Source organism: Copidosoma floridanum, unplaced genomic scaffold, assembly GCF_036245765.1.
Source record: "Copidosoma floridanum isolate Cflo_tuat_1 unplaced genomic scaffold, Cflo_Japanese_pri ptg000021l, whole genome shotgun sequence".
Classification (NCBI taxonomy): Eukaryota; Metazoa; Arthropoda; class Insecta; order Hymenoptera; family Encyrtidae; genus Copidosoma; species Copidosoma floridanum.
The window spans coordinates 28,168,909-28,186,823 of NW_028321898.1; the positions used below are offsets into that span (position 1 = coordinate 28,168,909).

A 17,915-nucleotide genomic window follows, 5' to 3' on the forward strand; every position below is an offset into this window, starting at 1 on the left:
AGTTAATAAATAATCCTACAACGTAAAGTAACGAAAATAATAGCCAACAAATCAATATGCCTAAGAAATTGGTAAAAACTTATATCTTAACTTTGTTTGGTTACAAACTTATTAACGATTTTTCTTAAAACTAGCTAAGCACATTTGTACAAAGAGCTTCTATAAAAAAGTAACTTATTTTGAAGTAAGTTACACAACTATTGTACAATATTATACAGATGTTTTTACAAAATACAAATATGTTTAAACCACCCATGGCTTACATAAGTACTCTTGCCATCCTTTTTTTAAAGATTATAATAATCGTCCGTATTGTTTGATTTAATTTTATGCTGATATCCAGTATAAGTTCAATTTTCAAAATCTAGTCACAATTTTGGATTTATCTGGTTTATTCTTAGACTCTACGTTACTTTTGGTAATCTCGATAGCCCTGGTACGCCAAATCGTGGGCATAATTGACGTTATCGCTACCCTGGTAATTCGAGTCCTGATAACTCGAGTATCCTGCCGGATGATACGAGTCGTGATCGTTGTATCCGTGATTTTCCTTGAAATGACCGGGTGGAAAGCCGATTCCACTTGGTGAATAAACAGGTGGCGTGTAGGATTGGGTCAGCGGCTTGCAGAGCTTGAAAAAACCGATCAGTCCCGGGATCACTATAGCTATGAAGCCCAGGAACTTTTTGAAGGACGCCAGGCCCAGGATGAGCGGTAGGAACAATAGGAGCTTGAGCTTAAACAGCTTGAGTATTATCAGCATGGGGATGAATATCCTCTTCAACCGATTTCTCGCTGAAAATTTTTTTTTTTTTTTTTTTACTGCTTGTGATTTTGAAAATTCAAGTGAAAATGAGAGTATGGACGTGTGAGCTTACAAAATAACGTGTCTTTTTTGTTCTCCAGTGTATCGATTTCGTCGGCAATTTCATCTATGAATCTAGGTGCGTATACTTCGTTTTCGCCTGTCAACCAGGCAGGTACGTCAACTTCAATGGCTGTAGTTTTGATGAATTTCTCCGTTTTTCTCATGACGAACTTCACCAACTGATCCCATTCCGATTCATCGGATCTATCAAGAATGAAAAAAAAACTTATTCTGTAACGATTGCTTATGCTTGACATGTAATTTAATGTTATAAAGTAATTCATTCAACATCACTGTCCTTCTGTACGTGTATTAGGGGTATCATGTGATATTTTATGTTTCTCGACCCCCACCGCTTTTGATCACTCGTGTTATCTATATCGAGCGAGCTAAGACAACCACGTAACATCAATGTTGGATCACATAGTTGACGAAAAAATTATTCTCGCAGATAATATTAAAGATTTTTTTTCGAGCACGACACAAAAAAGATTTTCAAAAAGTATGCTTATGGATTTTACTAAGTTGTATCGAATTTCGACTCTTGTGGGAAGAATTGAGTTTCTCAAGAGTAATATTCACAGGAAAAAAAATTCTACCTCGCCGAAGTCGTAAACTCGTAAGACTGTCTGCTCACAGCCTCGACGACCTCACTGGGCATCCTCACGATCTTCACGTTATCGTTCAGGTCGTATTTTTGCCGATCGAAGAAATCGGCAAATGTGCCCAAAGCTCGGGACTTGAAGCACTCGGCAAAGTCGCCGTTCAGGCAGGCTTCGTTTGTTCTGGCCAAGTAGGGGTCCACGTGTTGGCCGGTGCCCAGTCCGATCCAGTCCAGCAGGTCCTTGCCCTGACGACTTTGGTTCGACCTCTGCCTGGCCTCTGAACCCGGTGGCGCTTCGTCGATCGACAGTTGGATGCCTGGAACTTTTTTTTATTTGATTGATATTATTTTGAAAGCACAGTTGTTATTTATGAAATTTTTTGTGGCATTTACATTACTATCTTGTAATGGGTTTACTCTTTAAATGGTATTTTTTCCTTTTGAATGACAACGTTTTCTTATTTTGAATCAAAGACAAATAAATAAAAATGGTGTAATAAAATATAAAATTAATTCAATCACTAAAACATATGAATCAATTTAATCTAATGTAGTTAAGTTTGATATATTTTAATAAATTATGAAGATTAAGAAAAATAAACGGAAAAAAATGTGTAAACTGTAATTAAAATTTTTTTTTAATTCAAAATAATTTAACACATTTAATTATTTTTAAAAATATTTCAAAACATTTTTGTAATTCATGGTCAACTAGATAATTTTCTTACGAAATTGTATAAGTCCAAAAAATTTCTAATTCAACGTTACCGATTCTTGGCGCTCGCTCGCCGACATCATCCTGGAAGGTAACCTTGTCACCGGTAACGCAGAGCCACGTTACCGCGAACACGAGGACCAACGTTATCGGCAGCGGGTCGTGTCTCATTCTACCTTCGCCTCCTTTCTCCTGTAAATATATCGTCTTTTTAAACAACAATTCAACACTTGCAATTTTTCCAATGTCCATTTATTAATTTTAGTCTAATACATCCTGTTTCTAATGTGAAATCATTCAAAATAATGTTTGATTACTTAAATGATTTTTTTTTTTTTTTTTTTTTGAGCAACTAATTATGTTTTATAACTAATTTTAAAAGATGCTACTCCTACTCGTGTAAAAAGTGTGAAATTTTTATGCAAAACATAACAAACCTCAATCGAAAGTGTCACCCGAACTGCCCATACTTATTGACGTTATATTTATTCTCACACGCACACTCCAGCACTCCAAAACCAGCACATCCATTACCGATCAAACTCTTTGTAACTACACATTGTATACCAAAGTATGATCGAAAGCCCGTCAGTATCGGCATGGAGTAACTCGAGAAAACAGTTTACATAGCGTGGCTTTTATTTACAAAAGGAAGTGGAAATGGGACCGGTTAAGTGGGTTCAAGCAGCGAGTACGGCCAATAATGATACCTTTCTCCGCGAGAGGTGCACACACGTTTTCATCGCAGCGCGTCCATACATATACGCAGCCTCTACTAATAGTGCCTCTCTTTCTTTCTTCCGCTTCATTCATCGGATAGCGCATTTGTACAATGTGCGTCGCGATCGCAACAGGTTTTTAGGTGTAATTAGCTGCTACCGATCTCTCTCTCACGCGCGCGCGCCTCTGCTCAATGAAACACGCGTTTACGACGCCTAATAGTACGTACGCGCGTACAAACGATTGTAAGTGCCAATTTTCACTCGGTGCGAGCTTAAGACGCACTAACGTGTAAATTTATTGCCGGGGAACGATTTACTTGAACCGATTTTGTTAAGAGCGTGACAATCGGATTTTCGTCAATACCGATCGCGACCGATTTCGCTGAAAATTCTACCGATCAGCCGCTCGAACGAACCATTCAAACATTCAGAAGCTTCCCGAAACTCTTACCGATTTTCACTCACGAAAAAAACAGACACAGCCACACTTACGTCTTACCGGCACGTCTAGTCATATTTCTCCTCTTTTGAGGCCCAACAGTTATCTCAACCGCGGGACGAAAAGGCACTTGCTGTCACCTGCACGTGCAGACGCGTAATTGCCACTCGCAGCTTTGGTGAGCTACTCGCCCGCACGGTGTAATCCACACTCAGTTGGTGCAGAGTGCCGGAGTCAGCTGCTGCTCGAGGACCTCAAAAGTCATAAGTAAACGATTCCCGTTAGCGTGCGCGCGCACACGGAGAGACGCAGACACCCGCGCACGTAATACGATGAGGTGATGGGCGGCGGGAACCGGAGTCTCGTTACTTACTATTCTTTCTCCCCGGGTATTTGGGCGCACGTGCCGATCGGCTCGTCGTTTTCTTGGGTGTACAGGTATGCGATGGTACCGATTTCACTGAACGTTGAGGCTTTCGGTTGGATTTTTTTTATTTTTCTTCTGTTTTTTTTTTTTTTTTTTCTTTTTCTCGGTGTTCTTTGGCCAATGGGTTACCTTCGGTTGACCTACTTCTGTTTTGGGAGCGAGGGGCCACCGGACGGATGACTCGAGAGGGACCCGCCCGCGGTTACGTTTTGCGGTCTTCCGTGGGTATTTCTCGGAGCTTCGACGGAATTCTTATTTGACGAGCCTTTGTTCGGTAAACATTATTTTTTTTCTCCTTTATTTCATGACGCATCAGTGACTCGAATGTGTTACGGTATGTGAAGTTGAAGGCTTGATTGAAGTATGTAGTTAAATTAATCAAGAATTACTCAAATACTGTTATGTTGAGAATTTGAATATCGAAAATCAATAAATACATATTTCTCTGATGAGGATGTGCTAAATTAGTTGTCCGTAAAAAATGAGATTTACCAACTTCACAGTTATACTTTCCTATTTGTATTCATACCATGCTAATTTCTATTTTGCGAGCAGGACATTCGTGACACACAATGATACTTTTACGACTCTTTATGTGACCTAAAATTTGACACGTGCTAATTTGAAAAGAAAAAAGTGTATTTCTCTCTATACTTTACACATGACAATCTGAATATTACCTTATATGACGATGTCGGAAAAATTAACATTACCACATTACAATTATCACTTTCACTATAATTTTATACACTCAAGCACGATTGTTAGCTGTCGTGCAACTAAGTATTAAAAAATATTAATTTCAACTTTCAAAATACGCTATTTATTAAAAAATCAACATGAGCCAATGATTGTTTTAATTGTCTCAGCCTCTAGATTTATTGTAAATGCCAAGGTGGGTTATTGGTGAACTCTTATACTATTTTAATTCAATTATGAAATTGAACAACTTTAAAAAATGTTTTTTTTTTTAATTTTATTAATGAATATCATACTTTAGAATATCCACTTAACTTAAGGTAAAAAATTTTTTTAGTTGTGAAATGAATTTTTTTCATAAGAATCATTTAATATTATTTTCAGAAGACGATTTGTTGCTAACTTGTACCATTAATTTTGTTAGTTTTTAGAAGAAAAATATAACAAATATTTTTATTCTAAAAATAAAATATGAATCCTCATATATTAAAAAAAAAAAATTATGTTTCACTGTTACTTAAAATATTAAATTTATTTAAATAATTATTAAAAACTTACGTATTGAGACAAAAAAAATTTGGAGTGATCGTTGGGATGGTCAGTGAGGTTCTACCTGCGCGTTACTCTTACTTCTGGATTTTATACAAATGACCTGTGAGAAAGGGACGAAAAGAGAGAGCACGTGAATGATTTTTTGTTGTGAAAAGAAAAAAATAATAAAAATTATGAGGTAAGGGAGCTCATTCACAGAAGTTACGTACATTTGCGTCATGGTGCTGAAACAAAAATTGAGAGTGAAAGTAATCTTCCGAGATTCGGATCCGGAACATGGCACCACACATAATAGAAGTGGAAGTAAGATGAGGCTTGCAACATATTCGCTTGGTCTTTTGAGGATTTCGCTCTTAATAAGTATACATTGTTTCGTTTTTCAAGAGATTTTGCAATTCTTGTTCATAATTTTGCTCTAAAGAGTAATCTAAGATAGCACGTAACAACACCTTTATCCGACTATTTCATATTATATAACACACGCTCTTGCTTTATTTGACTTGTAGTGCAAAAAAGTGACAAGACACAATAATACTATTTAAAAGATATTCTTACATGATTTTTATCTTACGATGTTTGCAAACATGAAAAAACAATTTAAAAAACTTATTTATTTCTTTATTTAATTTATTTTTTTTATTTTTTTTTTTTTTTACGATGTTTTAAAAATTCTGAAAGTTAAGAGCTTTGTCAGAGCATACGGAAATATTATCCTTATACTTTCCATAAGAAAGTCCCGCCGACGAACACATCATCAGCACAATGGTTTCATTGACCTCGGATTTCTCCAGCCTCTTCAGGTTCATTGTTCAACATATTTTTTTTTCTATCTGAGGTAATTGATTATAACTCGAAATTTGAAACAATAATTTGATAAAAAAAGATAAGTAACGTAATCGTGAAAAGTTAGAAAAAATATTACGATTAATTATCGTGTTATTTTTACCAAGCATTTAGTTTATACATGAAAATAATTTTTTATTGTAATTCATAGCAAGACGGAATAAGTAGTAATGTAAAAAATGAAACTAAACTCTGATTTTGCATTAACTATAAACTGTGACTTTATTAACATTGGAAGCATCAAATGTTTGATGTTCAATTGACTGTACACCTGTGATCGATCATTACAAATGTAATGATTCATTGATCAATCGTTGCTTACCATGAAGTTGACTTATCAATAAATAATATTTAATTAGCTTATATGGTAGTGGTATGGTTATGTAACGCTCATATCTTCAATACACACGGAATAAATTACACACAAATAAATAAGAACAAGCAAAATAAATAAACAAAAAATGAATAAATTAAAACGAAAATCTTTTGCATGATACTGCAGGATTTAAGCTTCTGAAAAAGAATTGTTTCCCTGTTTTAAAGTAATTTTAATAAATTAGTCATACTAATCGTGGTAATTAACGATTGTATAACATTCAGAAAAAAAAAAAAAAATTAATTTTTCAGAAACTCAATCCTTGTAAAATCTTACAGCTTACATTCATTTTAAAGCCCTAGTTACAAATTTGATCAAACTTCCATTTTTATTTTCCTTCGCACGTTAAAATATTTGTTTTAAGCTCTAGCAACTACACGTATAATATGTCAATCTCTACGGAATACCTAATTATTAACACGCAATCATACATATCGATTACAAGTATCTTATCATAGTACCCTCGAGGAATCATTTATTTTACTTTTGATTATCCATCAGCTAAATATCGTGACAAAAAAGCTTAGGTAGAATGTTTTCAATAAGGATGCCTACCTATTAAATCATATACTTCAACAAATAATCTTTCGTAGCCTTGAGCTGGTATTCAAGGAAAAAAAATGTATTAAACAAGTACACCATGGCAAATAATTATTTAATTACTAAAATTTTGATTAAATTTTTCTGTGTACGTCAGCACACAAGTACCTGATTCTTAAAAATTAACGTAAATTGTGATTGTATGATGATAATTTGTTCGTTTACGTATGAAATCACAAGAGCAGCAACAATTTATAGTCAAATAAAATAAAACTCTTTGACTCAATAACATCTGCACTTTCGTCCATTCGTGTTTCATAGCAACAAAAAGAAATTACGAATAACGCAGTCACAAAGTTATTCCAAGCTGACGTTACAACGATGTTATTATCGTTTCGATAAATCGATAAAGTAGAAAGCTTGGCTCACTCGTCAATGAGCAACTTGTCAACTTGAAGGGTGAAAAAAAGGCACATCTTCCCAACCTCCTGTAGTGTCGCCGGAGCAAAAAGTTCATCGACTCACGACTCGTACTTTTCATCTCTTGGCGACGTCAAGAGTAACAAACAAACAAACAAAACAACACCAAGCCTAGAGCTTTCTCGCGTGCACGAGCTTGTCTATGTCCTGGTAGGTGGCGAGCATCGCCTGGTTTTGCCTGATGGTGTCATTTTCGGCGTCCTCGCAGTTGGCGTAGATGTCCTGGCACGAGAGGCCATCCTGGCCATCTTTGGCAGCCTTCATGTAGTGGAAGAAGCGCAGGACCTCCGGGTTATCGGCGCTCGGCTTGCGCAGCTCGTTCAGTTCTCGGGACAGTTGCGTCGAGACGAGGTTCGAGGAGGGCATGAAACGCGCCGGGTTGCGGTACATGGCACAGACCAAGTACTCCCGGCACTCCTCCGTGTTGTAGCCCAGCCGCGAGAAGATGGAGTCGATGCGCGACAGTAGGGGTGAGTAGTACGGGTCGTAGTTGGTCAGCAGCAGAGAACTCGTCGGGATCTCGTGGAAGACCTGTAGGGTGGATGTGATTTTTTTTTAAACAATTTTTTTTTTTTTTTTTTTTTTGCATCATCGCCAAAGTGACTTGGGAACAAAAAATACTGTATCGATTATCATGGGACCACCAAGTAGAATAAGTCAAAGGATACTCTGAAGTGTTTACATGTTTTCTGAGTATTTGGAGGCGTTGCAACTAGGTCTTAGAATGTTGTTACTCGAGCACTCAATTATCACTTTATAAATCTTTATGTGAATAAATGTAAAAAAATTTTACCTCATAGATTATTTAGGATATCAGAGTAACTTTTAACTTAATTCATGTCGTGATCCTGTGTTCTTAGAGACAAAAAGGTTTGTTTTTTTTCCAACCGCAGCATAAAATTTATGTAACCTTGTTTTCCCGGTGCCAATTGATCATTTTCGTCCAGCTACGTGTAAAAAAACCGAGCCTCCACCCGTCATCTCTCAAATTCTTCGATCACTCGAAAACTACTCACGACTCTCTCAAATAAGCATCGTAAGAAGAAAACAATAATAACTCCAGTCCCAATAATCCCGCTCGCGAGCACACCCGTCAACTCGATCCAAGCTCTTAAATTTTCATCTACGACTACTACTCCGACTTAGATATTATATATTTGGCTCGAATTTCCATTCAGACCGATAAAACTTTGTGAAAAGCTCCCGTACGCCACGGACACGCATCACTCGACCGTACACGCAAACGGAGAGTCAGGTCAAAGCACAGATAAAAAAAAAAAAAAAAAGAACCGTTAAATTTATTCTCGATCACGAGTCGTGCCCAATGTATATGTTATAAAAGGCGCATCAATGTGCGTACGTAGGCGGAAGGAAAATAAGTAAAGCGGTGAGGAGGAGCGAAAGAAAAAAAAAAAAAGAAACAGTGCAACAACGGGCACGGAGGTAAAGGAATAACTGTGTTCTCCTGCACATGCGCCGAAGAGCAAACAACGCGTAACTCGTGTGAGCGCAAGCACGGATAAAAAAGAAAAAAAGAGGAGCTTCCTCCTTGCCTTGAAGTCCTGCCTCGTGGCCTGTGGATTGACCACGTGGCGCGTGTAGTAACGATCCGTGAGCCGTGGATCGACGAATCCAAAACGCGAGACTACCTCCTTGTTGGCGCCGGCCGCCGTTGGCTGGGGTTGGCTGTTGACGTTGTTGGTCTGTTGGGCTTGAAGCATGTTCTCCTCGTACATGACCGAGGCGGGCAGGGTGCCGAGGGGCTGGCGCTGCATGTAATCCTCCCCGAAGAACTCCTGGTTGTCCTTGAACTCGTAGTTCTCCTCCATCTGCTGGGCCGGATTTTGCGACGACTGCGCGAACGAGGTCACACCTGCGGACGTGTCATCATTACAGTATACACGTGTGTATACGCGACTCGGATGCTTATGCCGTTCGGCCAGTGAATTAGAAAGTTCCGAGCGTTGTTTGACATAATATTATAGTCTTGGGAGGAGGCCGATACGCGTACGTCATGTTAAGCGTATGAGAGCGCAGTGGCCAATGTCAATGCACTTTGCGATCATTGTCGCGCTGCGCTACTGTTGTTGTTCGTGATGATGGTGCGGCTTATGCGCGGCCACCATGGACTTGATTGTAGACATTAGACGCGGCTTGTGAGACCCCCTCGACACGCGTCAGCTGATTTGACTTTTTTTTTTTTTTTTTTTTTTTTTTTTTTTTTTTTTTTTTGCGCGCGAGTGTGTCTACGTTGTACGACGATAGTCTACTTTGCTTACTGGTCTGTATTTATTGGAAAGCGTTCGGTGCTGTAAGCGATTCGTCGGAACTTTGCTATTGTTGGAGGTAAATATTACTAGTATGCATTGTAAAATTTTTATAAATTCATGTTTGGTACAATCATAGTTTGTTCGGTAGTTCAATCGGTATGTGGAGTTTACGATATCCGATCTTACTCTAGTGACTCGTCCGAATATCATATACGCATGGGAAATCGAGTCACGTGTATTGTAACAGTATGGTGCTAATGATGGACCATAAAAGGATTTATTTTAAACGTCGAGAGAAAGCATCGTGAGTAAAAAAATAGTAAGTTATAAATTGATTTTACAAACATTACAGTTTTGAAATTGGGTAAAAAAAAAAAAAAAAAACGAATTACTCTGTACAAGCTAACGGCAAGGCTTACTGTTTTCAATGTACTTAAACGACAAATTCCATAGAGACCGCAAATTGTTCCGTGTGGCAGAAAAACAACACCAAATAAAATCTGACCTTTGCCGACGATCTTGCCGATGCTGCCGATGATGCTGGGCAGGAACAGAGCGATCAGGATGCTCTTGATGATCTGGACGCCAATGAAGAGTGGCAGCAAGAGCTTTTTCAAGCCGAACGCTAGAAAACCAAGCCCGAAGCCTGTTAAAAAGGTATTCTTTGCCTGAAATTCAGCTGAAAGCAAAAGGTAACGAGACCAGGCTGTTAAAGCGATGCTGATTAGTTATCATCCGCATGCCATGCCACCGATGTTATGTGATGGTCGTGGTGATGTCGTTCCTTGGATTTTTTTTCCCGTTTTGGGTGGCTTTTTTTTGGGATCAAGAGGTCACCAGATCTCGTAGCTGTTTTTTTTTTTTCGGAGGGTTTGTAATGGAACCGGTTTTACGAATTTATTTTAACGGAAGTTGAGTACCTGTCTATCGTGAAGGCTATTTTTAAGGATAAAACGAGTTTTCGGATCTGGGTCAATTAGCATTCGTGTTTTTTTTTCCATCTGTCTGAAGCTGATTGATATTTTATTACAAAATTATGTGTATTTTGTTTATCCTGCTGATTTGGAGTACGTACTTTTTTTTATTTTATTTTATTTGTTGAATCGAATGAATCAACTTAACCCTAGAATATATGACTTTTCTGTTTTCGAGATATGAATAAAACATGTGGGATAGTAATTTATCGCCTACATTGTGGAGCGGAAATAAACCGTTAAATCAGTCTACATATTAAAGGTCGTGCGTGCTACGTTATTTCGAGAAAGTACCTTTTTCGCGGAATATCCATCCAACTGACCATTGAATCAAAATTAATGAAATAAAATAACGATTCGTCCGTTTTGATATCATCTGTATAAATTGAAATAAATATCAATTCTACCACATATTTTGGTAGTCTAGAAGACAGAGTTAAAGTTTCTATATACCCATCGATTGGGTTTCAACTCCAAATCCACTGCAATCAAAATAGTGATGGACATTATTGTGGAAATTTCAATGATTCCATATTCGTATATGGTAACAAGTAGAGTTATATTGACTGTAAGACGTTACTTTAGACAAGGTTTTTTTTTCTTCTCTCAGAACCTTGAATAGATATTTATCAAAACAACTATTTCGAGCCGGGCCCAACAATATAAACAAATCTATATTTTTCAAAAGACCATAATCATTGGTATACGATTATATAGTTAATTAATTGTTAACAAAATTTTTGGCACACTTAACGCACTTAGTTCCAGTTTGACTTACTTTATACAAGTGGAGTAAAAAAAAAAAAAAAAAAAAAATCAACGTTCGATAAAAAGTCGACGCGAGAAAAGTTTGTCTCATCCTAAATTCTCACGGCTCCGTTTACGTCATCCCGAGATGAGAGACCTCTCATCTGTGTCAGGTTTGCTCGGTGAAAGTCAGCTCGTGCGAGTGGAGCTCGCCAAAGGCAGGTGTGAAGCTCGTACCATTAGTATACACTCCAGTAACAGTGATGCTGATGCCATTGCAGCAATTGTGACAGTAGAGTGTACAACATAGTCTCAATTGTATTAGTGGTGATGGTGGCTGATTGTTGCGGTGTACGTGTAAGTAAAGATAGCATTTGGCCTATAGTCAATAGAGTCACAAACCCGTTCCAGCTTATCTGTGTTATTTTTACCATTTCGCATATAATTGGCCGATTATTGGTAGCTCCGTGCTCACGAGTAGGTATACGCAACAAATTGATTAGAGCGATTTATAATTTTCATTATTATTATTATTATGCGTGTAGGCAGATTTTAGATACCTATTAGAAGGAGAAGCCAATTACAGAAAGTTGGAAGCTTTAAAGGTACATTTTATGTTTATCAGTAGAGGAATAAAGTTTAAGCTCATTTTTTTCGTGTGTCATGCGTCTGTTAGTGTAATAGGTTGTATTTTTCGTGCGATCGACGTTGGACGGGCAAAATACAGTTTAATAGATATATTTATGATTTTTCAATAAATTTCATTTTTTTTTTTTTTTATCTGCTAGTTACGAAGTAACGAATATTTAATTTTGATCATCCAATAATTGCTACAAAATTAAGTATTTCAATAAAATGAGGTCAACTGTATTTTAAAAATACAGTTGACGTAGAAGAGCAAAAACATTGATTCTTACTTCGTTTGAAAATCCTATGAAGATCAAAGATTGAAGATTTCAAATCGAAAAAAAGAGCAATCAAAGTAATCGTCCACGTTGCCGATCGCACCACCTCGGAAAGCCATAGAGATCCGCCAAAAGGAATCAAGGGTGGTACTCACCCCCAAAGAAGGTCCTCGCTCGGCGGGCCGAGAACATGTCCTTCGACAGCTTGATCTCGACCACGTGGTCACGGGCAAACCTGCGGATCCTGTCAACCAGCGATACCGCGTCGACGCTGCCGTTCGTGGTGTCATTGGTACTTTCCAGCCTCGCGATGCCACCGTCGTTGCTCCTCTTGACGATTTGCACGGAATCGGTGACGTTTAGCGTATCGACCGTCGACATTGTCCGAAGAAAAGTATCGATTCTCTTCTCAATGCACTTCACTGATACGCTCTTATCGTCGCACTTCACAGCCCTGTCGGTTTTCTCCGAGTTCGCGGTCGTTGCCTCCGTCGTTGTCGTCGACGTTTCTGCATCCTTTTATTTGGTTCGTTTTGCAATGTTTATAAATACTTGTCAGTGACTTAGTAGCTTATATAGAAATTTTCTTGTTGAGTAACGTCATAGTGTGTTGCACAATTATATTGTTATATTTTAGCCTTTTTTTTAGAAATATAATTTTTTTCTACAAGGGCAACACAGTATTTGTACTAAAAAGGAAAATTTATAAGACAATGATTTGCGACATCATGAAGATCAAATTTATAATAATTGGCTATTTTGGCACTCAATCTATTTGTAATCGGCAAAAGGCACGTTACGTTCACATTTGAAATTTCAACGAATAGCGCTTTTTAAAAAATTGGCACGACTTGTTCAACATGATGAACGTAAGTACCGTTTCTGACTGATTTCACTTCGTGAGAACAATAAGCTTTTTCAAAGACTCATTTCTATGAGTCACAGGTGCTCAACATGCGCCAACATTCTCGCACTTGAGTCTAGTTTTTAATTTAATTCTATTAGAGATTTTTTAAACATTTTGCATTTCTCGAGTCAACCCACCTCATCCACCCCAGCTCCCATCCCCTCGGCGTGCAGCCCCTGGCTCTCAAGCTCGAACATGCCCTTGTCATCCGTCTCCGTGTACTGGCTGACATCGAGGTCGAGTTTGCTCGGTTTTCCGGGCGCCGCGTGGGGATGCCACGATTCCACCTCGTCCTCGATGTTGTTATCGAAGCCGCCGACATCAATGGAACGCCCGAAGCCACCGACCCGGGGCTCGAAGGCTGCCACCACTGCCGCCGCCGCCGCGTACGAGGCGATCAGCACCAGTACCGGTAATCGGCTCCTCCACCAGCGCCGCATCCTACACCACCGCCACCGCCACCTGACTCCTTCCTAGGACTACGATCTTTTTCGCTCCTGTGGACAATCAAGGGGCGGGTAAAGTTACGAGAGTCACTCATTTGATAGAATCGAGTAAGCTCTCACTAGCTTCTCATATACTGGATGTTATTTTTTCATCGCAAGTATTTTTAAACAGTTGATACTTTTGCTTCACTTGGACCACTTGATATTATACCTCACATTTTTATTAACTATAGAAAAGAGAATAAGCATTTACGCGATGATGAATGAAATGTTCGTAAATCATCCTCCATCGTGATGGTTGTTTCAACAATTCTACCATTTAAAGAAGACTTAATTTAGCACCCACATTTGCGTCAAATCACACGTGACTGTAAAATTTTGTAACGGCAGTAGGCTGTACTTGACTTTTCCACGTCTAACAAACAACGAAGTTTACAAAGCCATAAATTATAAGTGGGTACGTTGCAAACGCGTATGTATACAATTACCCCGCAATTGTTTGACTCGACAATTTGTACAGCGTGAAAAGCTCGCGCGCAAGATTTTTTTACACGCACTAACGCGATTCCCATTGTACTGAAAAAAATCCATCCAACAGTATACTTACACTCCCAGTTATACTGCAACACAAACATGCACATTTTAAAGATAAATACGCGAGTAACAATGAGCCTTGGTTCGTCTCTCTGAGCTCCCAAGCTCATCTTGTCCCAAACTCCGCGGAAACAATGCTTACGAGGTTTGTGTATATCGGTAGGTAGCTTTGCTGATGTCTAATGGTCCACGACACCAGAGCGGGACTCGTAATGAATGTCGCATGGGAGCTCGGCTAGTAATTTGCGGTTTGTATTGTATATATATATATGTATTTTTTTCCTGATGATTACGTTGCTACTGTAGCAGTGCGGTTTCTCGGATTGTGTAAGCGAGGTAAGAACAGAGTCATCGCTGCATCCGTGACAGTGAACTTTTCACCTGCTACGCTCCTCTTTTTTTTATTCGTCGTTCCAGCCGATTGCATGTTTCAGCTATAAATGTTATTGAGACGCATGCACTGCTTGCTTTATCGTTACGTCAACTAAGGAATGTTTAATCGCGTAAACAATTACAGGGTAGTCGAGCCATTGTTCTCGATCGGTCCCACGGTTATTAACCAAAAGTTATGCGCGAGGGACTTTCACCGGAAAATCGTCCTCGGGTGAGTGTCGGCTTTTTACAATTAACTCGATTAACACGGATGTTTTTCTCGCTCGAGAAAGTGAAGCAAACAATGCATCCTAGCTTTTTTTCCCGGAGATCGGATGCCAGAGATTCCCCGAGAAAAAAAAATATTTTTCTCGAGTACGAAAAATCACCGAAGCGCGATCGTTGAGGTGAAAACTGTACATTTGTCTAATTTAGCCTTGCACCCGTTTTTTTTATCAGTAAAAACTGAAAGATCAAGTGCACCGCTCTCTGGTACTTTGATCTGCTTGGACGGTGGATTGTGCGCGTGTCTACACATATACATACCTAACTACGTCTTTGGTGGTACAAAAACCGGTTACTATTGTAGTAGTTCGTCTTACCGGTTTTAGGCATTATTATCCGCCCGACGATTAGGGATTCCTGATACGCTGTACATACAGGGGCTTTTTTTGCGATTTAATTCAGTGACCCGCGCAATTGCCCCACATGTGTTTTATTCAATTAATTTTTACGACTAATTAGACGACGGGCCCAATAACATCGCGAAATGTACCCGTGATTGCTTCAACACTCGTTAGGATAATTAGGCGCGAGTAGCTACAATTACATGCGTAGAATTATTTCAACAAGTTTTTTCACGTACGTACACAGATGTATTATATATTTTTTGTCTTATCAAACGCAAAAGTAAGTCATGAGTTTCCTCCTATTATGGATACCCGTATGGTTGATTAATTTTTGTTTTCAATTTTAAAAACCAGTTGGTAACCCGGAGATGTCCAAAGATACTTTCAAGGATCCACAACCCACATTTGACTCCCGACCAAACGCACAATGCAAAGAGAGAGAGAGAGAGAGGAAGACACTCAATAAGTGCAAGGTTGAAACGAAATGAAATGAAAAGAAAAAAAAAAAGTGTAACACACAAAGGGATGTAGGACAGCAAAAGAATTCGGGAAACTCGAAACCGGCCCGGGTACAATATTAGTGGGCCAACGCCGCCGAACTCTCTCGCTCGACCGGCTCTTGGGACCCCCCCCCTCCCCTGCCACGACACACACACTCACACGCCCACTTATTTTGCTTCTCTTTCTCGATCGCGATGAAATTATTCGTGTCAGAAGAAAGAAGGAGAAAGACAATGCGTCATCGCAGGTGCAACGTCCTTCCGGCATCGGAGAACTCCCTGGCTATTTTCCAATTTTCCTTTTTCCCTCCTCTCGGCGCCACGATAATGATATGTAAGTGTGATAAACTACGGAAGAGAAACACGCGCCAAGCTATATATAACACCCATTCGGTGGTAAAAGAGATGCACCTATTGTGGACTAGACGTGTTTTGTTTAGTTTTTTTCTTTTTTTTTTTACCAATAAACGCTACATGGCGATAAAGTTATGAATTTCTCGTTGATCGGCAACGTTACCGTAAACGAGGAAAACACCCAGAGTTTCGTGCTGTGCCGCGATCATACGTGAGGCTAATAAACGGGATAACACGCTCAACGGAACTGGCAATCCGCAGGTACGTACGTGTGTGTATGGTACACGCACACACGGAGAGAGTAAGAAAAAAAATAAATAAATAAGGCTGACACGTACAACACTCACGCACGCGCGTACTTCCGTGGTATCAGTTTTCAGGTTGAAAACGTGTGAAAGAGGTGACTTTTTTTCTCTTTCGCACCTCTGCGAACCATGTAAGAACACCTGCTAAATACGGATGGAGAAGAAAAAAAAGACAAAAAAAAAACGAGAAACACAAGCAGCGGTGGTACTTTCTAGAGTCGCGCACTCACCTTATCACCGGTCATTCCTTCCTGTCTTCGATCCCCTGGGCTATTAGATTGGTTCTTCCCACCAAACAGCAACGACAATAATTGGTAATAAAAAAAACCAAACAACAACACGGGACAAGTCTCTCCGAAAAACTCCGAGTAAGCAACGAGTGGATGTAGTCGAAAACTCTCGTGTACGAGGCGCGTGAAGCAAGTGCACGCGAACAGCCGGCTCGACGAGCGTAATAGGTATACCAAGCTCGGGAGAAGCCGGAGGGAGAAAAGTGGAGAGAGAGAGAGAGAGGAGTAGGTATATCGTCCATGCGGCAGACGGCGCGGGACTGCCGAGAGAGGCGCGGATCGGTTGGGCTCGAGGGGGGCCCCGATCTGGGTTACCCGGCCATCCGTCCCGCGTCTTACGTCTTTGCCAACAACCGGCCCGAGCTACCTTCTCCGCGTGTGTATATCTATCTGTCCATACCAGCGCAACTTGCCACTCTCTTCCGAAGCCAGGCTGCGTCGAGATAATCAATGCAATCGGTTTTTTGGATAAATCGTGGGAGGATCGGTGGGTTACCGATGGGAAATTGCTGTTCGGCGTAGTGTTGACAAGGCTCGTTGTGCCAAGCCATGATAGAGAATAAAGCTTTTGAGAAAGAGTGCGCGAGGTGGAGGTTTAATTGTCGAGGTTTTGAGAGGAGTAGCCATGCCTAGCTGTACGTATACACGCGTTGCCGATGGATGATGGTATAGGATTGACAGCGAAGCTTCGGGTTTTATCTGAATATCTAGACCTATGCGGCAATGTAGCTCATGAAAATCGAAATTACCGTGTTTTAAATGAGTCAAGGTGGCTGAGAATATGAAACGAAATACTTCTTCATAAATCAGTAGAAAGGGTTTGATGTGGTCAGACCGCATTAGTGCGCGACTAATGTACCTACTTCTCTGATGTTGTTTCATTTGAGAATACTTGAGCGTTGATTCGTTCGTTTCTTGTAAAGTTTCAAAAGAAACTACTGTAAGATCTGTATCAAGTTTATTAGTTGGTGGAAAACATGTGTAAGCATTCAATAAGTAGAAACTGCCGAGTATGGTAAGACTAGCTTGATATACTGTATGTATGTTTGTTTCTGATTTTCCAAATTTGGCGAATGGACATTTCGAGAAATAATCAGCTAGAATTGTGTAAAATTTATTACGTTGATCAAATAATAGTTTCAACTTTTTATGTCCTCAAGAAATTAATGTATAATATTTAACCTCTTTCTGAAAAATACCATGTACAAAAAAGTTGTAATTGTCTCGGTACATATTAATTTTTAAAAACAATTTTTCTTGTTGCAAGTTATTACGCTGTCACAGAAAAAAGTTGACTGTAAAAAAACAGTTGTATTTTTATAAATGTGAATTCGTGTAGTAGATTAAGTTTGGTACG

At 39.3% G+C, this 17,915-nt stretch overlaps 2 protein-coding genes across 2 annotated transcripts; both read right to left on the reverse strand.

The window, feature by feature from the left end:
- Positions 1–277: 277 nt before the first annotated feature.
- On the reverse strand, positions 278–3,466 carry Osi2 (DUF1676 domain-containing protein Osi2). Its single transcript, XM_014357382.2, has 5 exons — positions 3,409–3,466; positions 2,241–2,379; positions 1,468–1,795; positions 879–1,072; positions 278–795 (listed from the first exon to the last, which is right to left on the reverse strand). The coding sequence occupies exons 2-5, from the start codon at positions 2,356–2,358 to the stop codon at positions 410–412; spliced, it is 1,026 nt and encodes a 341-aa protein (XP_014212868.2). The 5' UTR covers positions 2,359–2,379; positions 3,409–3,466; the 3' UTR covers positions 278–409.
- A 3,910-nt stretch (positions 3,467–7,376) lies between these two features.
- Osi24 (Protein) lies at positions 7,377–13,508 on the reverse strand. Its single transcript, XM_089594839.1, is given in 5 exon segments — positions 7,377–7,796; positions 8,819–9,138; positions 10,041–10,214; positions 12,317–12,696; positions 13,249–13,508. Coding segments are annotated over 5 exon segments (1,554 nt in total).
- Between the last annotated feature and the right edge of the window lie 4,407 nt (positions 13,509–17,915).

Excerpts from the sequence above, each read along its gene's own strand:
- Osi2 (XM_014357382.2), bottom strand. The coding sequence starts at position 2,358 with ATGAGACACGACCCGCTGCCGATAACGTTGGTCCTCGTGTTCGCGGTA. Across the intron at positions 1,796-2,240 it reads CGAGCGAGCGCCAAGAATCG|TTCCAGGCATCCAACTGTCG; the intron begins GTAACGTTGAAT and ends AATAAAAAAAAG. Across the intron at positions 1,073-1,467 it reads GAGTTTACGACTTCGGCGAG|ATCCGATGAATCGGAATGGG; the intron begins GTAGAATTTTTT and ends CATTCTTGATAG.